This window comes from Drosophila albomicans, chromosome 3, assembly GCF_009650485.2.
Source record: "Drosophila albomicans strain 15112-1751.03 chromosome 3, ASM965048v2, whole genome shotgun sequence".
NCBI lineage: Eukaryota > Metazoa > Arthropoda > Insecta > Diptera > Drosophilidae > Drosophila > Drosophila albomicans.
In genome coordinates, this window is record NC_047629.2 from 26884653 (window position 1) to 26910815 (window position 26163).

General features: G+C 38.0%; 1 protein-coding gene across 1 annotated transcript in view; it reads right to left on the minus strand.

Annotated features, from left to right (window-relative positions):
• LOC117567881 (probable serine/threonine-protein kinase dyrk1) overlaps window positions 1-25945 on the minus strand; it is a 57622-nt gene extending 31677 nt beyond the window's left edge. Inside the window, exons 1-2 of the mRNA XM_052003544.1 lie at window positions 24841-25945; window positions 9949-10019 (exon numbers count right to left, since the gene is read on the minus strand). Of these exons, the coding sequence (XP_051859504.1) occupies window positions 9949-9967 (19 nt within the window). The 5' untranslated portion in view covers window positions 9968-10019; window positions 24841-25945. The remainder of the gene's footprint in view (window positions 1-9948; window positions 10020-24840) is intronic.
• Between the last annotated feature and the right edge of the window lie 218 nt (window positions 25946-26163).

Sequence of the window (26163 nt, forward strand, 5' to 3'; positions counted from 1 at the left end):
AAACTAGGCACTCGTTGAGGGTTGACTTTCAGCTTCAAGTGTCAGATTGAAAAAGGGTGTCAATTGCTTGGAAATGTCCCAGTCACTTTCCCCCCGTTTGTCAAGTTAACATGTTGCCAATGTTGATTCTCATTTTGCAGCTGCCAAAAAAATATGAATGAAATTCAATACAAAATCTTTAGCACACTTTTGCCAGCGTCAGCTGCCTCAGACTTTCGCTTCTCGACTTCATATTCTCCATATCCATTTGCATGAACACATGCGTGAGTATTGTTTATTGAACATTGTTTATTGGACTGCTTATTCGACTGAAGAAACACGAATTTATTTATTGGATTGTTTGCCACATCCTTGTGAGCCATAAATGTTAATTTCCTGGCAGCAAGTGTCGCAACTAAAGTAACTACGGAAATTCATAAAAATTCTAGAAGAACAAGGTCTGAAGTTTCTAAACAGTAGTAGTTCTCTCTAAATGAATATAGAATTTATTTCTGGTGATTGGAAATATAAAAGAACAGTCAATTATAAAAAAGTACGAAAGCTACAGTCGAGGGAGCTCGACTTTGATATACCCGCTATCCGTTTTCAATAAAACCATATTCTACAAATATACAGCATACATACTAACGGCTATATTTGGTATGTCGATGTAGTGCTAAGTTTTAAATATACTAAAATGTATCTAATTGTCAGCCATAGCAAACTAAAGCTCGATTGCTTCAGGTGTTTAGTGAAAATAATAATAAAAAAAAGTTTAGAAATTATTTTAAACTATTTTTAAGTAAATATGTAAAAGTTTTAGTCTTAAAACAAGGTTATTTTTTTGCCAATACTATATAAAAAAGAATATTATTAAAATATAAAATACAGAAATACAAAATACAGAAGTTTCTTTAATGTAAGTGGAATTAAGAAGTTCTCTTTAAATAAAGAACTATAGATATAGACAGAAAAAATAGTAAACTAAAGCATAGTCGTAAGCAGACTGCAAAGAACCACTTAAGATGAATAAATATTCAAATATTATTCAAACAAAACAAATACACTTGAAAATAAAAATTAAATATGTGGGAGAGTAAAAACACCCTTTCGGGGAAATGGAAATGGAAATGGCAATGTGAATGCTGGGCAACCACTTGGAACAACCGAAAATTGCGGACTGACGACAGCTGGGCGCAAATGTCAACGCTTTCCTCTCATGCACCCGCTTTCCACGCTATCCCGAGTTCGCCCTCGCTTAAATGTTGCTCCAATCAGAGACGCGTAATTAAAATATGTACAAACAAGCCGGGAAGCTGGCAATCTCTCGACATCGTCGTCGTCGTCGTCGTTGTCGTGTAAGGCGTATAAGCAGCACTGAGAGCCAAAAGTTTGTTTACTTTGCGTGTTTTTCTATAAAACCAAAAACAACAACAGTCGCCGAAGTGCGGGGGGGAGAAGTGTGAGTGGAGGGAGACAACAACAGAAGCCACAGCGCGAGCAATAATAACAAGAAAAACATTTGCATAAAGCAACAAACAGCTCAGAGCTCACAGGTTTGGTTTTCGGCTGGATTGCGTCCTCAAACGGAAGTTAATGAGCGCTGTCGCATGGGGCGGGGAATGGGGGTATGGAATTGAAGCGAGAGCTGGAGATGGCAAAAAAAAAAGAAAAGAAAGAAAATCTACAAAATTCAAACCCCACGACGAAGGCGAAATCACTTCATTAATGCGTCATTTGTAAGGGAGCATGGCCAGGACATAGTCAGGACATGGCCATATGCGACCCAAAATGGGCCAGAGGCAACTGCTCCAGCTCCAGTTCCAGTTTCAGTTGTAGCTCCTGCCAAAGCGGAAGTTGTCTCCACGCCGGGCATGAAACTTTGCGCGAAACTTGCCACCAGGCGGTGGCAACTGGCAACGTGTGACAGTCCTGGAAAAGTTGATTATTTTTAGCACGCAGTGTAACGTCGAGTGTGGCAGGAGGGGAATGCAGTCAGTTTCTAGTACACTGAATAATGACTTTTACCGTCCTCGTTGTCGTTGTCGGCGTCGGCGTCGTCGTCGAGCTGCGATGCCTTCGGGCCAAGTTTACGAGCATTTTTTTTTTTTATCAGTCATTCTTTCCCCCGAAAAATGAGAGACAGGCTTTTGCTCTCGACTCTGTTGTCGCAAAGTTATGCAGGCTCATTAAGTTGTTATACAGTTTAGAGCGAAAATTGTCAGCTTGCTTAATTTGGCCGAGTCCGGGATCGAGTCGTTGGTTGGGCGGTGGTGAGGAGAGGAGGGGCGAGCGACCGGAGCGAAGCATAAACAAAAGATTTCCGGGGCAAGGCAGACCTGCCACACGCTTCCCCCCCTCCCACAAGTGTTGCCCTGCTGCCTTTGTGTCCTTGTGTCGTAGCTCATGGAAAATGTTTAATGAAATGAATTTCAAGAGAAAATTTATTATTTGCCTAAAATGAAATGAAAAGTGCGAGCCCTCAAAAGTCGCCTCATTTATTTCACAATCGGAGTGCTAGTCCGGATGTATATTTTAAGTGTAATTAAACCAGGGCTCTTCTCATTGAACTCCTCGCCATCAAACATCAGATGGGTAGGGGAAAAGGCCAATTATACTTAGCTACTGAAATGGCCAACACGAGTCGCAGTTAGATGATCTCAACTACGTATTTTGCATGCAAATGTTGATAGTAGTATAAAAGAAGCAACTCCACAGGTTTTCTGTTTGAAACTAACTTTGTGCAACTTCTTCATTATCTCCGACACTTCTCAACTGTTTAGGATCTTAGCTAATCCAGTCTTATGTGAAGATATCGAGTTACATGCACTCCCGCATGACCACAAGAAACTTCAGTTTCTTTTTGCGCAATTTCACCTTCAATTAAACTTGAGGTAATTGACAGCGATGGAAAGGAAATCCCGAACAAAGCATTAGAACCACATACAAAAAAAAATATACAAAAAGGAAAAGAAGCAAGGCTCCCCAAAAGATAAATGACGATGCCTTAAACTGATTGTGTGGATTAAATTGCCATATTGGCGAAATTGGCAGCGACGGTGCCACAGAGGACAGACACTCCATTGAGTGGCAAACTCCCGACAACAGGGAAAAAGTATCGAAAACTTATTTTTGATAAGCGCAATTATAATTGGATTTGGGCGAAGTTGCCGAGCAGGCGAGGCAGGTAACTTCAATGAAGGGGCAAAAGTCGAGCAGGGCAATGATTAATCTACCTCTCGAGTATTTAAAAAGAAAGATGCGCTACTTGGGGGAGTCATCCTCGGAGTCGGAGTCGAAGTCGAAGTCGAAGTTGGAGTAAGCCGTAAGTGAAGCAAAGGGAAAATTGGAAATTGTTGTGTGTTGGGTGCGATAAAGACGTGTTTCCTCGTCGCACCGCTGCCAGCTGCTTATTTTTGTAAATGTTTGCTGTCAAGATAAGCACCACACAGCATGTGGTTCAGCTCGGTGGCAGCCCTGAAAGATAACGGGGGAAATTCTGGGGGGAAATCCCGAAACGCAGTTTGTCGCAGGACTTAACAAAGACAAATGAAGTTGTTAGCGACTGAGTCTTTAGTTGAAGTCTTATCGGCTGTCGCTTTGATTTCCGTTGCATTGCAACAACTTTGATGTGCAGTTGACTGGTCACTTGGTCATTAATTGAGTTTAATTATTGGGGCGTCACAAGTCCAAGTGGCAGACAAGCAATCCTTTGCAGCCTCATCGAACTACCTTCTGATATGTACTCCCCCCCCTCGTTTGGCAGCTCATTAAAAGTCTGACAGACCACACTACCCAAAACGAAAGACATTTATTTGTGTCCATAATTAAACGCAGACAATACCGACACCCAGCGTGCAACCGAGTGTGGCACGCCCCCTTTGGCCCTGTCAAATAATTCAGATGTTTAAGGCAACAATTTATAAATGCAAATGGTGCGACGTTCAACTCGCATCTAATCAGCTTGCCTGTTTTGAATCATGGCATAAATTTGAACATTTTTGCTTTTTGGCCTCGGGCAATTCGTAGATAACTTTCGGCTGGGTTGATGCCACATGTGGCAAAGGAAAAGCGCTTCGTGATTTCGTGTTTATTTTTGGAAATTGAAAAACAACAATTGCGGAAAAGAAGCAGAGTTTTCCTTGAATCATTTCAAGAGTTTTCCCAACAATTAAAGAGCATTTTGGGGAAGTCCATTAACCCCTCCTCAGACTCCTTCTACTCCGTGGCCTTAAGCTGACCGACCCTTTTCAACAGCAGTCTCCTTTCTGCGCCTTTTGTTATGCATGCAAATTAATGATGACAATCAGAAGTGCGGCAAAGCGGGGATGAAGCCAGTGAATTCATTTATTCTTCTTTGTAAAATGTTGTTTCTAAGTTTTAATTGTAATTGGCTAATTGTTGTCCAATAACATTAAGTGAACACATTCATAAAATATTGATTTTAATACGTAAGCAATTAATTACTGCTAGAAAAATTTAAATGTGTTGAGTATATACTGAATATTTGTGCATTTCCTCATGCTATGCATAAGCTAGCTTCTTATTCTATTAATAGAGAAAAGAATTTAATTTAGATGTAATGATAACGAATTGCGATTTTTGGTACATACATTAATTACTAAAATGTTTATGATTCCTGAAAATATAGTTGCTATCAGATAAAAAATGTAGAAATTATTTATGAATTATGGGAAGAAACACCTACATACATACAACGGGTCTTAGTAGCTTTGGATGACAATCTGGTATATTTTGTACTCTATTTCTAAATACAAAAATATACCATGGGCTATATTTGGTACCATGGAATCTAATATGTATAGCAATATACAAAAATATCTTTTGGTATAGTATATTTTCTGTAAATAAATTGGCCTATTTTAGGAATAACACTCATTTATGTAAAATGTAAGATTCATTATGGCATTCATTGAATTGCAAAGACGCTTCTGTATATCATTATATATACATATATATATATATATATATATATATATATATTTATTAAAGAGCGATGTGATACCTAAGAGAACAAAATCTATGTATTCAAATTAACATTAAACAAATATTAAGATTTGGCAATAAACATAAATAAATACTAATGTATTCTCGAAATGAATACTACTTTTGTTGCTTTGAAGAAAATTTTTACTTTATATCGTTAAGTCTCTGAAATCATGTTATCAACATCTTAACAATGCAATACTTACAATACACTAACTTGCCGATATGTTATCTTTGATTATTCAAATTTAATTTTAAATCTTACTTTATTTTCTGCTCCATTTTAAGAAATTTATTATTTCTCTAAAAACACGATATTGAGAGAGCGCTTTACTGTCATACAAATTGAGTTTTATTATGGCAACTTTAATTGCAAAGACGCTTCTCTGCGAACGGTAACGAGTGCTTTAAATTTTCAGTAAATGCCAACAAAGTTTGGGCCACCCATCAATCCCATGAAGGCTACGTCAAAGTTGCACACTGCGCTTTTATGCAGATAAATTGTCGGTTATTTTCTCCCCCTCCATCTTCATGTCTCTTCCTCTTCTATCGTCCTTCCCGCTGGCGTAACGCTTCGTTTGGTTGGCTTTGGCAGGCGCCGCGTCAGTTGTTCTGGCCAGGAGGAAGCAAAGGAGCAAGTCGGCAGGCGGATGGCGGAAGGTTCCCAACGGAACTAACCGGAGTGTCGGCCGCTTGCCTGATTGTTTCATAAAAGTTTTGTGCAGCAACCGCCCAGCTAACTATTGTTGTTGTGCTTGTGTTTGTGCTGTTGCTGTTGCTGTGATTTCGCAAATTAATTTGCTTATAATTTTTACGCTTAGTTAAACACAATTTTGAGTGATTTTCACACAGAAAATGCTCGATGCTCAAAAACTTTTGCCTTGTCTCGACAGAAGGCGAAACGCCGCCGCCGCACAGTGGGATCACAATGGTTAAAAAATTAAACAGCAAAAACCATGATTTAATCATCAAACAAATAAGTTAGACACCAGTTAAATCACATAGTCCAGCAATTTGCTGTTGCTATTGAAATTTAAAACATAAACACAAATACTTATGTTATAAAAATACGCCATGTTTAAAGTCAACAAGATTCGCTTGTCAAATCGGCTTTAAAATGATATCGCTGGGATTCCCAGTGGCAATTCCATTGGCTTCGTTTGGCCGATGCAAATGTCGAAAAACAGTCGACAACAACAACAACAGCAAAAAAAAATGCATGCATTTAAATATTATTTGCATCGCTCTGTTGTTGCCGGTTGCCCTCTGTGCAACATTTTTGAAGCCTATCGGCGTTTTTCATATTTTTATAAATTGCTATAAATTGAGATATTAATACGATACGGGACAGAAGTCGCATTCGCTACGCTGTTGTTGCTGCTGCTGTTGCTGCTGTTGCTGTTGCAGTTGCTGGTCGGTTCGCTGATTTCAACATGTGGCAAAAAGTGTCGAGACATTAAAAAATGTTTCGCAAGTGTTGCGCAAACAAAATGTGCAGTTATTTGTATAAAATGCGACAGGCGACAACTTTTTCGGGACAACATTTGGTCAGGCGAGAGCGAGCGAGAGTCGCGGACCGATAATGAAGTTGTGTTGCTTAATGACCGACCCTGCAAAACTCACCCAATACAACCAGAGAAGGGATAAGAAGAAGGGGCAAAGCGGATGCCTTTAAGCTTAAATTTAAACACCAACAACTGGGGGGTGTGACAGTAAATGTGTTGCTGTGGCCGGACCTCAGCAGGCAGCTTAAATATTCCATGCACAGGGCGGCAACACACACACACACACACACACATACACATTTCGTCAGTCAGTCGCTTCAATTGGACTGATTTAATTGAATCAGTTTGCTCGTCTACTTCACTTTCCTCTCGGCTCTGCTCTGCTCTGTCTACAGTTGTCGTCTTCTTCGGTCTTTCAATTTACCCAAGCCACAGATGATGTTGTTGTTGTTGTTGTTGCTGTTGCAGCGTGTCTGTAGTTTTGGGTCTACGTTTTCTCGCACACGTTTGCGTGCTATGCATAGCATAAAAATTTGACACAAAAGCCGTTGCATACAATTGGGCGCACAGCAGTCACAGTAGTCGCAGCCTATGTTGTCTCTGCTCAGTAAGTGGTTAGGGCCATTGGCAGCATGTACTAGACGTGTTGAGGTCGTTGTCATGCACTGATTTTGTATGCAGCAGCGACAGCCATTTTAATGCATACATTTTATACACTGAATGGGAGAGAGTGAAGAACGTTTTGTTGTTGTCGTTTTAAAGTGAAACTTTGCAATAAGATTCGTCACAGTTAAATACTTTTGCAACCTTTCTAAATGAGTAATTAGCTGAAGATGTTAGCTATACATTTTTAAAGAAAGAATTTAATGTAAGTTGTTTATTAGCTATGTATACATTTTCACATTATTGGAGAACGACACACATAACTTTTTAATACATTTTATATGCACGATGAGAGTGGACAAATTTTTAAAATGCACGCTTTAACTAAAACTGCACACAGATAAATTGTTTTTTACTTTTCTAAATACGTTATTATTTATGGTGAATTATCTTGACTTTTCCCCTAAGCTAATATGTATAAGTGGAAAAGACAAAATCTGTTTGTACGCTTTTTTACATTCTTAAATACATTTACTTTTAAATATACCTTCACATTTTCTAAATTTCATATAGTATGTAATTACTAAAAAAAAAAATTGCAATTAGCTAATGCTATCAACTATATATTTTTAACTTGATAAGAGATCGAGTCGTGAATCATTTAGGAGTAGGAATATGTATGCTTCCTTAAGCGATTTGCGCTTTATCGTTGTACGTGTAAAATCCTAGGCAACAACTTATGTGCCCATCTTATTTATTTGGCTACTTGTAATATTTAATAAAAACGCCTCAATTGCTTCTGCCGATACACACACACACACTCCCACACAAACACAATCACATTCGCTGCGCCTAAACTCAGGCAATCAGAATTTTTATTTACGTCGGTTCGATGCTTCAAGCCTGAACTTCTTCCTCAAGGTTCGCTGCACACGTGCGTTGCCCTCTCGACACGAACTACATAAATAAGGGAACGACAAAAGAGATGCTCTTTCTTCACTCCTCCCCTCACATACGATTTGTTTTTGGGCGAAACTTTTCCAATTTTCCCCTTTTTATCGTAAATTACGCACAATTCAATATTTGGCCTTTTTACTGTCTCTTGTTTTGTGTGAGTGTTGTCCCGTTGTCTGCCTTTTTTCTGCCTGACTAGCTACCAAGTGTGGCTGGGGCAATGAGCAGGTTTCTCTTGGCGGTGCCAAGGGTGGCAAAAGCACGATGGAAGAGCGGGCAGAGCTGAAGCATTTGTCTGCAATTTTCGTTTTTCTTATTTTTGCTATTTTGCTATTTTTTGTGTGTCTCCTTATCGTAAATAAGAAATCTCATACGTGCGTCTTCAGCCTAGACATGTTCGATCTATCTCTTTACCCACACTCTTCCTCCTCTCTCTTTCACTCTTTATCGATTCACTGCTCATTTGCTTTATGAATGAGTAAGTAAAAGTTAGTTTTACTTTTGTTTTTGGCAAATGGAAATGCAAGGGTGCGGTTCTCTAATCGAAATTGGCCTTTGGGCCAACGAAGTCTAATGATTGTTTTGCTATGCGCCTTAATTTATTTAGCATTATTTATATCGGAATGTTTGGGTAGAAGTTTCGCCAGCTTATTGTCATTAGTCCAGCAAGTATTCAGCTTAATTTTAATAGAATTGGAAAACTTTTCGAAAGTAAATAATGTGCAGCCACAGTAACAACAACAATGCCTCGAGTGGCTGCCGATAATCCGTATTTATTGAAATATGATAACAATAAGCTATTTACAAAAGAGTCTTCAATGCACGAATTGTTAATCGAGCCATTCAATACACTCAGTATGGCTCCTCGCCATTGCCAGCAACATTGCCTATGCATGTTAATTTGAATTTATGCCTTAATTGCAAAGCCCCATGTGAAAAAATAAAACCCTTTCGCTGCAGCAGCAACAGCTGCAGCTGTTGGCGAGGCCATTAAAGCGCATTTGGTCAGCCGATTGTCGTCGTCGTCGTCGTCGGCATTGTTGGCACTTTGCGATATAGTCGGCAGCCGCCGCCGCACCGCGCCCACGCAGCGACGTCCATAAAAACATTTATGTAATTGCTGTTATCGACAAGCGCTCGAAATGGGCTCGTTGCGCCGGCTGTAAGCGGGGCCTTTAATACACTTTTGATTGGATTGTCGCGCAAGTTAATTGAACGATGCGATGCTGCATAAGCCACCGGCCGAACGCATCGTAAAATGGCGGCAATTATATTCGAAACTAGTTGGCAGGCCCAGCCTAGGCTAGGCGAACGGCAGTAACAAATCGCCGATTCATGCGAGCTCATTAGGCAAACGGGTCGTATGTGTAACCATTAGCACCCCAAAAGTATGCAGCAGTTTCTTTTGTGTGTCGTCCATTCAAACATTATGTGGATTACAGGATGTACAGCAAGTCGAGTCGAATTGAACTCTGTATATATTTGGTATCTGTATCTGCTTTGGGGCAACTTCTTTTTTAATGCTTGAACGCATTTTATCTTTTGTAGTCCCGTTCGTTAATGCTCTAGCAAATTGTTTGAGAATGACCCGCGTAAATTTCACTTCTACTTGATTTACTGTAAATTGTATTGCCAACGGAGAAGCAGATAAACTGTGCAAGAGTCAGAGCAAATGTTGCCGACGTTTATAAATTGATTGGGATCCGACAACAACAACAAAAAACGAAGGGCCAACTAATTTTGAATTGCTTTGCGTATTGATGGATATCGTTCGGCCTCAGTTGATTTGTATGATTTGTGGGTGACCTGTAGTTTTCCCTCACTTTAAGCCAATTTGCTAAACGTCATGCACAGTGAGTTGAGGTGAGTTATTTACCATAATTTGAGACTGCCTACTTACCCTTCTGATAACTCATCATTTCAAATAAGTTTCGGTCATTCGATTATCGACTATAAAATGCACAATGATATCTGCAAATAAAAGAAAATACGATGAAATACAATTATTAAGAATGTTTATGTTTGTTTATATAATATTTTATTATGCTTTCAAAAAGCAAACACTCATCACATCATCATCGTCTTACTGCAATCTTTTGCCATTTTACCGCTTTCTTTTTTTAGCAACTTCAGCGCAAAAACCTCTTGGATTTCATTCATTTGTTTAACTTAACAGCCAAGAGGATGAGCTGGGGGATTTTCATGTGTACTTAAAAGTGAGCCCGCATCAAAACTAAGAGAGGAAACTCAAGCTCAAGCTGCTGCTTCTGCTTCTGGAAACGCAAACGCAAAGGACAAGGGCGTGTCTAGTGTAAACAATCTCAAGTTTTGTTGGCATTAGTTTTGTAAATTGCAGGTTGCAACATTTTCATTAAATTAAGTCAAATAACAAACAACAGGCACGCAGTCGGGCGAGCACTGCGAGGCGGGCAAACAATCAAGACGCACACTCAAGAGCTCGGAAAATACGTAACTGCTGAGCACTAAGCTAAAGCAGTTGGCATTAACAAATTAGTAAAATTACCTGGTTATCCAAGTGAGAGCCGGCAGCTTACAGACATTGCTGCAAATTAAGTTGTTATGATCTCAAAAGAGTTCATAAATGAATGAGATTCGCCAGCTAAGGCTAACTACTTTTATATGGCACTTGCAACAATTTGAACCAAATTAACAGATTAAATGCTTGATTTATGGTATGTATGAACTTTTTAGCTAAACGTATTTAGTTTCTTACGATAGGCAACAAAAATAAAACAGTGCGATATTAATTTTAAAATATAGAAAATTAATATTCCGCAGAATTATCATACAAAATTAAAATTATAATGTGAGATACCCAAAACTCTGTTCATTGCTTAATTATCATCTTTTTAATGATTGATGACAAAGTTTTAAAATAATCCTTTTATTAGCTTTCCATTATAAAATTATATAAATTCGGCTGTGATACTTGGCATACGCAAAAGAAAGAATAATAAACAACTTGATTTTATGTTAAATATATTTTTATTATGATTATTATGTTTTTTAAACATACATATAATTTTTGCTAAACAACCTTAGGAAGAGTGAAATTGCAGCATATACTATAAACTTAACAGAAGGAATATACAAAAAAAGTTATATAGTTTTGCGTCTGTCTGTATATTGTTTCCACAATTTCACTAGAATAAAGTTTTAGTTGTTTTTAGCTCATTTTGCTGCATTAACTGGCATCGAGTTTTGCGTTGTGAGCGGTGCAAAAGCTGAAGAGTTTATAAAATTAACATCCTCATGACATTGAAGCGGAGCCACCGTGGCTCATCAAACTGGCAGCACCCATTGCCATTGCTCCCACCGTCGCATACACACACACACACACACTTTGCATCTTGTCACGGTCCAAAACATCCTTTGAGCTGTCGTTCTGCATTTGTATGCGTTTTGCCTGTCTGATTTATGTGTGACGATGTGTGTGTTAGTGTGTGTTGGTGTGCTGGTATGTGTGTGTGTTTACGTCTCTGTCGTGTTGGCATTTGTCGTTACAAACTTAATTAATGTTATGCTGCCGCCATCGCCTCTGACGCCTTTCGACAGTGCCAGGCCAGTCTGCCCTTGTCCTCCAGGCTCTTGACTTTTGTCAAGCGCCGCAAAAACTGCAGCCGGCTGCCACTGCCACTGCCACTGGCACAGCCACTGTGTGGCACTTGCCACTTGCCACTTGCCACTGCCACAGTGACTCTGTCAGTTTCAGCTGACGTTTGGTGTTTGTGCTCTGTTCTGTTCTGTTTCGTTTTGCATCCTTCGTGTACTCTTCCTGCGTGAGTTTTGCATGTGATTAGGCGTCGTCATCGTCTGTGTTGAAGTTTCACTTGATGCTGAGGTCGCAGCTCCTCTGCACACGATGCTTGTGTCACAAAAATTTAAAAATGTTGTGCTTTGTGTTTGGGGTTAAGCAAATCGCATTGGCAGCATTATCCTTATTGGCATAATCAGCACTCAGCGTTGACTTTGTTTGTGTTTTCAGATAAGTTAACTACTTATTTGCAAGGCCAAGTAGCTAAGCTTCAACAGTTTTCTTCTTTTTAAGTAAAAATTCAAATTCAAGCTTCAACTGTGAATTGTTGAAGTTTACTCAAACACGTGCTGGATTTTTTCCATTCATTTGACTGCTCGCATTACGTTCGCAGCAACCAAGTTGAAAGCCTTCGCAGCAGACAAATGCCGACTTTGCTTTGTGCAACAGCGCGTAAATCGGCGTGTGGGAGGCAAATGTGCAACGCGTCTAGGAGTGTATGCAAAAATGCTGGAGGAGCAAGAACATTTTATTTGTTTATAGCACAAAAAAGTGCAACGCTGCTGCCGGCTAAAAGAGCGGCAGCGGCAGAGGCAGCAAATGCAGTCAAAGAGTAGAACTCTAACCTCGATTCAGGCGTAGGTGCAACACTCATTGTCAATACCTCTGTGGGGCGATAAATGGTAGCTGAGTGAGTGACTCAGTTCGTGTGTGCTTCTATTGTCTGTCTGTCATGCAGCTAAAGTCGTCGTAATCAGTTTGCCAAGCCGTAAATTGTGTAAAAAGTGAAAAGGATTTGTCGCGCATTGTTCGACATTAAAGTGTTATGCAATTCTATACAAAGAGCACTTTAATTTGAATTTTGAAATTTTAGACTATATTTTCGTAATTCATTTATTCAAAATAAAAGACGTCTAAGCTAAAAAGATACATAAAAATTATATATATATATGAAAGTAAATACGAGTCTATATAAATCATACATCATTGAATTGAATTGAAAATAATATTTTTGGGATTTATTCATTAAACAGATTTTTTAACTTATAATATACAATTTTTTTTTATTTATTATTCTGCATTAACAAAATGGGACAAAGTGCACTTAAAAATTTAGCTTTTATTAACAATTAACTTTCGCTATTCATTCAAGTCAAAAGACTGCTTATTAAAAATGAAGAATTGGTTTAATTTTATTTTTCACACAACAGTTAACTAAAAGTTCAATCAATAATTTAAAATCATATTAATTCATTGGGAAAATGACAGTTAAACTAAATAAAGTGAAAAGATAAAAAGCTTTTATGCTTTATATACTACACTTAAAACTTATTTTTATAACTCACTTTAATGTGCTACTTCAAAAGAAAAATATTATTATGATATAATTTTTGTAGGCTTCACATACTCAAATCGTTGTTAGATCAAACTTTTATGAACTATCAAATACTGTAATACATTAATGTTAATTAAATATTAATACTAATAATCGAAAATTGATAAAGAAAATTGAATTTGAATTAGTTTTTGTATATTTAAGTAGCCATTTAAACGAATGTTTATAAATACGTCTTCATATTCACTTGAATTTGAACACTACAAATGTGTTTACCATACATTTGTATTATGGAATATCTGTATATGTCGAACAATTTACACATGCGCTCTCAACGAAAGTGCCTTTCGAGAAGTTCAGCCTCCTCATTCCCATTCTTATTCTGCTTCAGCTTCCGCTTCCTTCATCACTCCTCACGCTTGCAGAAGCTGAGTAACTGTTTCAGCAGTGCAGCAACTGCAACATATTTAAACTGGCAACTTTAAAATGTTTACCAAACGCTTCATTCTAGTTGTAACGTAAATTTACGGGCCAGCAGCTAAACAAACAGGCAAGCACACAAATGCACACAAGTGAGCACACACACACACACACACACAGATACATATAGAAAGCTATCATTCCTATAAATGTGTATGGAAGTGGGAGGCGTATGCGTTTGCCTGTGGCTCGTCTGTGCTGTCTATTTGCGCTTAATCCGTGGACAGCGGCGCTGAAAAGCAAGCTACACTTTTTTTGTGTTGCCTTCGCATCTGCAGGCGCGAAAAGATATGCGAAGCGAAAGGAGTGTTGGGGGGAGGAAGAAGGAGAGGTTGTAACTTGCTCATTACTGTAACAATTTTTTATGTGTTCGGTCCGTGCCATTATGCTGGATTTTAATTAAAATTAATTACATTAAGTGCAGCAAGCGAACAACAAACATCAGTCCAGAGCAAGACGAAAGCAGCGCGCAGAGCAGAATCAGCAATCGGCAGGCCAGGCAAAGCAAAGTAAAGCAAAGCAAAAGAATGAATCATTCTAAACACAAAGCGCCCACAATGCACTCTCTTTAGTCTTCTTTAGTCCACTGTCCAGACGTGGTCAGAGCTATTCCAACTGTTGCCTTATTCTGTCTCGTCCGCGTTCTGTTTGCGCTTTAAGAGCTCTCGCTTTAGAGCCCTCTAATTTCAACTGATTCTTTAATTATATGCTACGCCTCACATGCACAGCACACATTCCAAAGGTCGTGCCAGTTTTTTCCGTAACGGATTTCGTGCTTTTGGTCGTTAAAAAAATGTGGCTCAAATGTGGAGGCAAAAACGTTTAGTTAAACGAGTGTCATGCTTATGAATTTAAAGTGATCACTTGTGGGAATATGTAATTAAGCACTTAAAGCACAATTAAAATGTCACATTTAATTATGCACTTATAGCAATTCAAATGAAATTGTAAATTAATGTAATTAACTCTTTTCAAATGAAGTGATCCCATGATAACCAAAACTGATTTAAGCCATGTGTAGTCGATTTTCCTCTCGATTTACTGTTGCTCTTAATACAAATAAGTGAGCAACGCAAAAGTTTTTAAACTCAAGTTGAGTGACAGCAAAATATGAAATACTGCAAAATCGTTGAAGTGTTCGCTCCAAAACCCTGAAAGTGCAGTCTAAGCACAGTCAACATAATAAAATACAACAATTGACAATATTTTCACATTTTTTGCTCTCCTCTTTTTTTTGAAAATATTTTTCTGAGCAATTAAATGTTGCCAGTTGGTAAAAAAGTTGCACATTGAAAAGTTTGAAAGCTGGAAAGTTAAGGCAAAAATTGTACAAAAATTGTCGAGCTGAAATTGGACAGCAAAAAGGAAAAGTTGTTGCTCTGAAATCGAAGGCAACAGCAGTCGGTGAATAAAACTCCCTCCCAGCAATATCCCCAATAGCAGCGATAGCAATAACAACAACAACAACAACAACTAAAATCGAAATGACAATAAAAATGAAACCGAGGGAAAACATTTTGTAATACGCGTACCAGCCAGCATGGAAAATCATAAATAAAACGCATGTAATCCAGAATTGAGTGCTTAAGTTGATTTCCAAAACGGGGGCTATCCCTGCCCCTGCGATAAGCAAGCAACCCTCAGCATTGGGGGAGGTGGGGAGAGGAGGTCTGCGCCCAATATTTACATTTGGGCACACGTTGTGGCACATAAAAATCACAGTCTATATTGAAAAGTCATCAATCATGAAGCTCGGAAAGTCAGCAGACCACGAAATTTGTCAGCATAGCAGAACGTAATAGATGCCAAGGGATGAGCGAGAAGCAGGCAAATCGCGTAAATCGTGACATGAAACTTTCTGCGCCTAAGAGTATGCTACGATTTTTTTTCGTACTTTTTGTTGGTTGGCCCAGACTCCTGTTGAGTCAATTTGCTGGCTGCTTTAAGCAGCTTTAAGTGCGGATCCGTGGAAATGCAAACACAACAAAGCATAACGAAGGGCCACAGAACAGAAACACAGGCAAATTAATGGTTGAATAGATAGAAATACACAAGCTGAAGAGGCGGCCAAGAAATGCACAAAGCTGGGGCCCCGAAAAACCAAACTGGCAAAAAGTAGCCAAGGCAAAAGTTTACATAACATTAAACAAAGCGCACAATAGCAATGAGAATGGCGAAGGACTTTCGGGCGCTTTCGCCCCTTTTGATGAGTGTGAATGGACACTGGAAGACTGTGAGGCAATAAAACACAAGTTAAGTGCAATCCCAGGACAAGGCACAAGGCAACAAGGCACAACACAGAAACATTGCTACAGAATTTGTTTTTTTTTTTTGTTTTCGTTTTTGCTCTTGAAGCGAAGTCAAATAAAACGAGTTGCGCATAATGAAGCAATGCACAAAGCGTTGGCTGGATTTTTACGAGTAAATGTGGCAAATACAAGTAAAGAAGTTGCCAGTTGAAAGCAGGTAAATAAAATCTATGCCAAATAATCAAACTGTAAACTGAAACGAGCTGAAATGCCGAGTTTCACTTTCCTAGTTTCTCCCCCCAAAAAGAAAACTTTTGCCCTCCCGTTATAAGAAATTATTTCATTAACAACCTCAATTGCAAGTGGAATAAGTTTTCTCTGCTTTGCACTTTCTCATAGTTTACCCCGAGTGCAGTAAATAAGTTTTGCGGCATTGAAGTTTTATTTTAGTAAATGCTATAATCGTGTTAGTAACCAAAAAGTTGCGGATAAACGTTTACCAATGGCTGAGTAAGTGCTTCTTCCGTACATGGGCACTAATTGTAAATGAAGTTTACCATTGTGGCAATTAAGCAGCGAGAGTCGAGAGACCCAAAGGAGTTCAACACACTTCAAGCTCTGTTATGCTATATCATCCCTGACCCAGCTGTAAACTCTCTTCACTGTGGCAATCCCAATTTGCATAACCTACAAAGTGCAAAAAGTAGATATAGATAGACACCCACATGCTTTGCTGCTAATACAACTACTTAATTCCTCTTTATGGCCGAGGCCATAAACTGCGCACTTAAAATGAAACATGCTTAAATGTGATTCAACATCGTCCATAAATAAATTATGAAAAACGCTTAACTACTTTCGACAGCTTATAAACGCCTACAAAATGGCCGCCCCCACAACTATTTCACTCAGCTTACATGTGTGTGTGTATGAGGGGTGTGGGTGTTGATTTACAGTTGCACATTTCTTAAACGTAGCCCATCGTCTGGGACTGCGGTGGCCGTAAAGCAATTCATTTCCCTTATGCATTTTGTAGCAGCTAACCGAGCACCAAGGCAGCCAGGTAGAGACCCACAGTTAAGACCCGTAGTCGAGACTCGCAGTCGTCGTTGTAGTCGTAGTTGTAGACCTGAGTGAACTCAACCCGACCCCCAGAAGACGACCTCAACCTGCCCACCGGCACAAAATGGCGCAACGGAAGCGCTTTTCAATGAAATTTATGACGCATGGAAACATTAGACGATCGTTGACGTTTACAAGTCCGCGTCGCGTTCTCTTCTCCTGCTCCTTTTACTGCTGCTGCTCCTGTTGAGTTGTGAACGGAGTGTGGCACGGGTTTGTCGCTTTAGCCTATGCTAATGTCCTGACACCAGCAATTTATGAGCAGCCCCCGTTACAAAAGTTCTCAGTGTATATGTGTGTGTGTGTCTGTTTCTGTCTGTTTTGGCGTATGCTTGCTAATTTTTTCGTTGCGCGCCTCGAAAGAATTTCAATTAAATATAATTTATGTGACCCAAAACTTGTCAAACTTGCAGAGCTGACTTATCCAAAAAATATATGCCAAAAGTCAGCTTGAAAAGCTTGTGAGTCATCACTTCAAAATAATAAATAAAAATAATACAAAGACCTACAATAATTAACATAGTAGTGCTTTTTAAACCTACTTTAATAAAGTTATCGCTAAATTATTTATTTATTTGTCTTACTTCTTGAGATACTTTAATAATCCTAGAGTTACAAGTTTTATACTTTCTTATTATTACGATAAACACCTCAATATATTTATATTTCAAAAAATTTAATTTAATTTATATTGTTAATTCATTAATATATTATATGTTATTCTTCTATGTTATTATGTTGTAGTGATTTTTTATTAATTTTATTTAATTTGTGTTATGCTGAGTATTTCATGAAGAGTATAAATTAATTATCTTATATTTATATAAATGTTTTTAGATAATTTAAGAAATTAAAAACAATTTGAAAGCCACTTAAATTTTTGGAGAAAATTAACGATTTTTCTTTCCTTGTCAAAAATGTTGTTTTATCATAAAAAGAAATAACTTCTCAAATTTACAAATTCTTATTTTACCATTTGGTCAATGTTGCCCCACTGTTTAGTGTGTGGGCTTTAAAGTTTCAACAATTGTTTGGTGCTCGCACATTTAGCGCCTAAAAGTATGCAATGCCCGCGTCGTTTGTTGCTCGTTAGTAGTTTTCGTGCAGAAAAACAAAACAAAAACGAAATGGGAAGAATCTGGGCTGGTCTCTTTTTCTGGTATCTCACTTGTGATTTTTAGCCAAACGCCACAATCGTCCCACCTCGTTCCTCCCTTCCCCTGTTGCTGTCTCGTGTGTAGCGCTTTGTTTTTTCAGTCGTTTACCAAGCCCAGTCGACTCGCCTCCCACAACTTCTTCTCCTTCTTTTGGCAGGTCTCAGAGCAGCACTGGTCGTGTAAGCAGCCAAGCAGCGGAAATGATTCGTCGTAATTTTCCTTTGTGTAATCAACTCCTTTGTAGGGAATATTTTGTATGTTCATATGCCTTGCGAACAGCGACGTCGCTCTTGACTCTCGACTGCCGACTGTCGACTACCGACTGTCGACTACCGACTCCCGACTTTCGACTGTCGACTGGCAACTCCCACTACACTTGACTCTAGCTCCTCTTTTGCGCGAAGTTTTCTATGGTGTGCAAAAGCCTGCTTATTTTTATAGTTTTATTTTGCAGTAAATTTAAGTGCCAAAAACTTTTTATTTTCACAAATATTTCGCCTCGCTTGAGCGATAGATGCACTTGGAGTTCCATCACTTAATGCTCTGCGAGTGTTTTAATTAAATTCTTTAAGTCAACGAAATAATTATGCAAATCATAAGGCCAGCCAAGTATTTTCATTCACCAGTTTTTCCTTTAAAAATATTCACAGACAGCTTGCTAGCTGCTTTCCTCCCTGGCCAGGTGTTTATTCCAGACGCGTCAGAAGTGACTTATTATCTCGTTATCGCTGTCGTCTTTGCCTCAACAATGATTATTATGAAGTTCGCCTGTCAACAAGCGAGAAATCCACTCAATTTCAAAAACACTTTACTCACACCACTACAAAATATCTTATCAATTGCCAGAGGCAAAGTTTAGCGCCATCAATTGATCATTAGAGAGCACATAAATGATGATTGCTGATGAAGCTTGATGAATATTTAAATTAACAATGAAATGTTGCTGAAGATATTAATATAAAAAGGAGCTGTCTCCTATTTACGGCTATACTTTTTTTTAATGATTTTGTTACAAAGTATTTATAAGAACAAAATCATAAAAAGAAACCTCAGCAATGTGAAAAAAGAAGTGGCAGCTGCTGCACTTTTCAGGTCAGCATGCGAACATCAAAGCGTTGTACAAACATTTAAAGATCAAAAAGCCAAAAGCCCATATGACCCGCTGGGCCAAAAAGTCAAAAAGGGCAAACAAACACACACACACACAGAGACGCATATGAACATTCCGTACAAATGCTGGAGGGAATGAAGTAGCAAAGCAGAATGGAATCGGCAGAAAAATGACTGACCACTCGCTTTTTAAACCCGCCCCCAGCCCCCAACTTCATGCTGAGCTGCATTAATAAAAATTGCTCACCATATTGGTAAATCCATTATGAATATTACGGGAGAGTAAAAGGCAGCAGCTCGGCGAAGCCAAGCGATGAGCCCGCAGTCAGTCCGTCCATGTGTATGCAGTGAAAGCCATAGCAAAAAGGGGGGCGTCGAGTAAAAAGATTGAAATTGAAATTTGTGCTGCTGTCGATGTGGCTCCCTAGCGGGTAGTTTGAGAGAAAGTAGAGAAACCTATGCTGCACCTCCACCGACAGTCACTCTGTGGCACTGCCTCCTGCAGTTGGCTGTCGTAATTGTGTGCAAAAAGCAAAGCAAATGTTTACGTAATAAATTTACGTGATTGAAATATGTCGAGTTGGCAACAAAATGGCCACCAAAATGCCTCCTTCTCCTTCTCTCTCTTCACCTCTTATCATCCCGTCTGAGGCTAACGAATTGGCGCAACATTTGCCCGTCGCTTTGGGGCCAGACTCATCCATTCCCCTTCCATTCTCTATCAACTCCCATGGACAGCATTCCCACAGGCCTCTTGCTGCCCGTTTGGACGTGGTGTAAATTTTTACATGTGCATTGCGCTCATTTTTATTAGTTGCCAAAGCTTTTGGCGGCTCTCGATTTCCGTTGTTGGTGTTGTTGTTGTTGGCGTTACCGAAAAACTGAAAAACCGCAATTTGCGCAAAAATTATTAAACGAGACTTTGGGCAAACACAATCAACGCTTGAGCAAGTTTTTATGCATTTAAATTAGTGTATTGCTTACGTCATGGATAATGCACGAAGAGCGGATAAATGGAATGGATTTGCCTTAATTGAAATGTGTGCTACGAAAATTAGTTAAAATAGTTCAAGAGAGTTTCAAGAGAGTTTCATGAGAGTTTCAGACTTTCTGGCCAAAAACAATCGCAAACGCAACTCGATTGCAGCGTTAAGCTTCACATAATCCTGTCACGAATTTTGCAACTTTACTTTTGCCTGACTTCAATTCTCACCTTGTCAGTGGGGCGAAAAATACATTCAACTTGAACTGCATGACAACGTCAACGAGTAGCAAAAAAGAAAAATCTAACCACGCGCAATTTGTCGTTGAAATTGATCCAAGCGATTTGCCGATACTGAAGAGTCCCCAAACACACACACACACACACACAGGGAGAAGAGTCTCTTTCTCTCTGATGTCTGAAAAGTATTTACGGCATCGTCAGTCATTCAATTTATCGCATTTTTTGGCCCAAACCAAACATACAAAACGTCAGCGTCTTCGTCTTTCACTTCGACTTTGGCGTTGGCGATGGTCGATGGCTTTGGCTTTGGCACTGTCGACAAGTTCATACGTCTTATGACTTCCCGTTGACGGAAGTGTGTGCCTTACGAATGTGTGTGTGTGCGTGTGTGTTTGGGTCTTATGTCTGCCTGGGACGTGTAGCTTACAGCAAAATCACTTTTATAATTGGCACGCAGCCAGCCAAAAGCAACTTCATGATAAAAATGAAGAAAACAAAAAATATCCTGACTGTCTGCTTGCTTTTCAGTTAACTTATTGCTCTCTCGTCTTATTCGTCGTCTGAATTCGTGCTTAGATCTTGCAGAGATGTCTGCAGATACTATTCGTTAGATATGACAATAAATTGATTGAAATGCAATCATATTGCAGCGCAGTGGGATCACCGTCATTAAAGTCAATTAAAGTCATCAAAAATGTTGCCAATAGCCCGTCAATTAAATAATAAATTACACGACATGACTGTCTATACACTTGCATAAAAAAAACCTCGAACCCTAATTGAATTGGTAAATATTTAAATAAATATAACCGCAAATAATTAAAACAACAAAGCCAAACGTTGTAGCGGCCAGTGACAAATTTCAATGGATGACACGTCTAAATTAAGAGCCCGACAAACATAAATGAATGGCAAAAAAAAAGAAAAAAAATATATATTTTCCTGTTCAGGTGAAAAGGAAACAGAGATAGAAGAGGCTGCTCGTTGCACATTCCGACCACAAAAGCAATTAAATTTCCAATTAAATTGCATTCACTTTGCAACATTTCGTTACAAACGTTACGCGATTTATTTAAATTGTTAATTAGGAAAAGCAATTGCATTCGCCCGATGACAAATTAAATAAATGTTGTGATCAGAAACAATAGATTATAGATAACTACTTACATCCCTTGTCATTGGGCAAGCCTAATATAAGACCTTCTGCATAATATCCCACCTTCTGTCAGAAAGTCTGGCAAATTCTCTACTCTATTCCGTCCTTTTACAACCCGACTGCCACACTCAATTACAACAACAGTGGCACCCAACAGACTTTGCCACACAAAGACACCAGCAATTACAACAATCCCAAATACCGGGAGAAGCATCACACAAATTGCAAAAGGCAAAAACACAAGCGAACAAAAAAAAAAAAAGACAAACGGAGAAAGAAAAAAGAATATAATTTTTCGTAAACGTTTTTATAGTGTTGTCATGTACGATTAATTGCGGCTCATTAAACTTTATACGGCTGCAGACGCTTAAACGATTTCCGCACAGAGCCTTCTTTACCCCGCCCATTAAAGAGGGACGACAACTCCAACGAACCGAAATGGCAGAGAAAACCCAGACCATTGAAATCCAACAACGTTTTGTGCTTACAATATGTAGCAATTCCCCTTTTTTTTTTCCTAATTTGACAGTCTCTAACTAACAGTTAGTTACGTTTTATAAAGCCTTAAATAAGATTTGATAGCCTTCTTTTTCATGTGTTAGTATTTTAAAGTGTAACAGAAAACGTTATAAAAAAAACTTTAGCACTTAACATAATAACCACTAATAGATTACCAAAATAAAGCTATTTACTTGAAGAACTAAATTGCAAACTTTACATTATTTACGTTATATTTGAGTTAAGTTATTGTTTACAAAATAACTAACATAAAAATATTTAAAACTTTTGTCTTTCATCGCCGTTTGCTTTATCCTGGTTTTCAAATATGGTCTGGTAAAATTCAAGCCGATGTATACGTTGTTATTTAAAACTTTTTAATTGAAAAATATTGGTTTCACTAAGTAAAGTCTAGTAGCAAGTGAATTTCAATAAAATAAAAACATCTTAAGTATTTGTAATTTATGACAAATTTTTATGTATGTATCAATCAATAACTTGCAAGATAAATGTGTTGTACGTTACGATTAAGGTCATGTGCCTATACGTAATATGATTCTTAATTGCGCTTGTTGCCTATACTAGTACGTAATGTCATTCATACGCTCTTTTGTTGCGTATACGTAATATCATATTGTAAGAAATTTATCTCGTATACGTAATATCATATTGAAGGGGTCTCATTACGTATACTTAATTGCATTCTTAAGCGCTCTTGTTGCATATATTTAATATCAAATTTACGCGCTTTTTTGAGTATTCTTAATATCAAATGTAATCGTTTTTCGCGTATGCGTAATATAATACAAAAAAGGGTATCGTTGCGTATACGTAATTTTATTCTTAAGATCTCTTGTTGCGTATATCTATTATCACATCGTGGGAAGCTTGTCTCGTATACGTAATATTATATTGAAGGAATCTTGTTGCGTATACGTATTATCGTATTTAAGCACAATTGATGGGATATTGCTCTCTTCTCAAGATCTTACGTAGACACATTTAACCAAATAAACGATATTAATAAAATCTTCATTACATTAAAATTAAATGTTTTTCCTAAATTTAATTTCTTCTGTCAAATTTTTAACAGCGATATTGAATTAAATTGTAGACAAACTAGATTTTAGTTTTCATTTATCGAACTGAGATTTTTGGTAGGTTGTTGAACAATGCATGACCAAAATCACAAAGTGCAGTCTTCAAATTAAAACATCAAGTGACGAACTGTCTGTAATTTTTTGCCACGCGAAACGCAAAAAGGAAATAATAGAGTTTCGGTCGAAAAAAACAAAAGAAAATAAAAAAAAATTGTCAAAATGTGTACACGAATTGTAATTGTGAGCCTCTGCTAGCGTTGTTTATTTTGTTGGGATGCTGAGTCAATGTTGCAAGCATTCAAAACTGAACAAAAAAAAAATTCATTTTCGTCGATTTTTTTGAAATGTTTTCAAATCAAATATCGACAACTGCGGCTGGACTGAGCTGCAGCTGGACAGACTTTGATTGCCTTTGACTGCATATTTATTTGTATCTGGCCGCTCGTTGTTCTCGTTGTTATTGTTGTCAAGTTGTTGTTGCTGCTGCTGCATGTTGTACAATTTTCATTTTTTACACTATTGAGGGCTATATGTATTTTTACGCTTTTAGTCAACATTTCGTTGAGTCGTCGTCTCTTTTGTTTTTCTTTCCTTGTTTGCTCGTTCATCTGGTTTCGGGTCTCCCTCTTCAACGTTGATTTTAATGAAATGTTTTGATTATTTTCTCAACTCAGTTCCCCCAGTTTGTATACTCTCATTCTCTTTTAACATTTTAGCCTTAATAATTGCCTTCACATCTTTCATTTGATTTATTTAAGATCAGCTCAAGTGCGGAATACTCATAAATTGATTGTCGATTTATGAGTTCAGCAGTCTAATTAAAAAGAAATTCAGCACTTGTTTATTGGCTGCATTACTTTGAGAATTATTCGATTTGTGATCAAATGATTCCAAATGAAAACTACTTCAAGCTTTGTCAGTTTAATAAACGTCTTCAAGCCCATCAATTGAATTAATGACGCAGCAAAGTATGCAACATAATACGACAAGGGAAAATGCATCTCATTCAGTTTCAGTCTGAGACTCATCCGTTTCACTCGAAATCACTTGAACAGCTTGCACATTTATGCAATTCATTTCACACAGACAACAGCCACACTTGAATGAAAACTCTCATACACTCACACTCACACACACACACATAGACACATGCATAGACATTTGCAGTACGTCCACGATTTAGGCAGATCAATGCAAAAATCACTTATATGGCCCGGAAAATTGTTTCACTTACATTGAGAGGACTGAGTATTGAGTGAATGTTCAACGTAGTTGCAGTGCAGTCGGCTTTGAAATTGCTGAGATTGGCGTTTGTTTAACAACTGTCGCAAGGCAGCAAAATTTGCTGACGTCGCACTTCAGAGCAACAACAATATTGCCCAAAAATTTTAATTGAAATTGAAGTGTCAAAGAGTCTGCAACAAAATCAATAACACAAGCCGCGGAACAGTTGCGGCTCTTCTTTATTTTGAGTTTCAGTATTTAAAGTATTTAAAGTTTCAAATATGCTTTAAGTTAGTGGCAAAATAATTCAATAATTATTGAAAAAAATCTTAAAAATGTTATGCAATTTATAATTCTTACCATTCAGCACAATATCTTTGATATTTTTGTTGACTCTCGTTTAGTATTTGTTTTCAATATCTTTGCACTTTGTAAACACTTAGAGATTAAATTATTTGATTTAGAATTATTTGATAGACATGTATTTAAATTTGTATTTCTAACGCACTTTATATGACCAAGACCTTAAGAGCTATTAAAGTTACTTCGATATCGATATTTAAGTATTGATATGAAAATATTGTTAATGTAGTCGTAGTTTGTCAAACGTTTAGATCTAAGGTATAGGCTAGTTTTACTTAAATTAATTGAGGAAGCATAACTGATTATTGAATATGTGCAGAGTGATCTTAGCTTTGTAGTATTTTATGTCCACTTTCCTTATTACAATTTAAGTATTAATTCACAACCTTTATATTTAAGCGAGCGATTCAGAATTTGAGCGTTTCTTTAAATAGCCGTTGTCAAAGGAGTTTTAATCGTGTTCTTGAAATGCAAATGATATGGTACTTTAAACTAATAATTGGCGTGTAATTCTATTGGGTTACCTATTGCCGACTACAGCTAATATCTTTGCTACTTTAAGGTTAGTTTTTATTCAATATTATGCAAAATTTTTCAAAATTTTCAAGCCAGTCTCTTTTATCGTTTCAATTATTATTACTTCGCACAAAACTGTCTCTTCTCTGTAAATGGTTTGTTCAAAAACGCCTAAAAATGTTTGCAAATGTTTCTTAATTCAATTGCGTATTGTCGTGCAGGTCCTTGCAGCTAGAGTATATACTTGACATAGGTCAGTTACATTGTCAATACCGTTCCAAGTGCATTGTCGTAGGTCAGTTCTCTGTGTCCAATTAGCATTTCAAAATATAATTCGTATTGCTCTTCGAAATTTCTCACTATCAGTTAATGAGAGATAGCACGCAAGTTGAAGTATTTTATTTAAAGTTTTAAGAAACGCGAAACACACACTCACGCACACACACTCACACACACTGATGCACTGAATACACTGATAGAGACAGGGAAATGTTTGCTTAGACGCCGGCTCTTTGTCGTTAGCAACCTTTCGTAACCGTATTTCGCGTAAAACTGATCCTTAACGCATTCCGAAAAAATCTGCTGCTTGGCATTGCCTGTGTCGAATGTGCAACGAACACGAACCTAGCACAATGCACGAGCTCGTCGCCTTTGTCACACGAAAGCTGAACAACGAAGAGGATGTCGATGTCGGTCCACGAACACGAGAAACGATACACGAGCCACGAGAAGCAACAACGAACACGAGTTGCCGGCAAATGAACGATAGCAGAGCAGACAACGACTTTTGTTACCAACAACAGC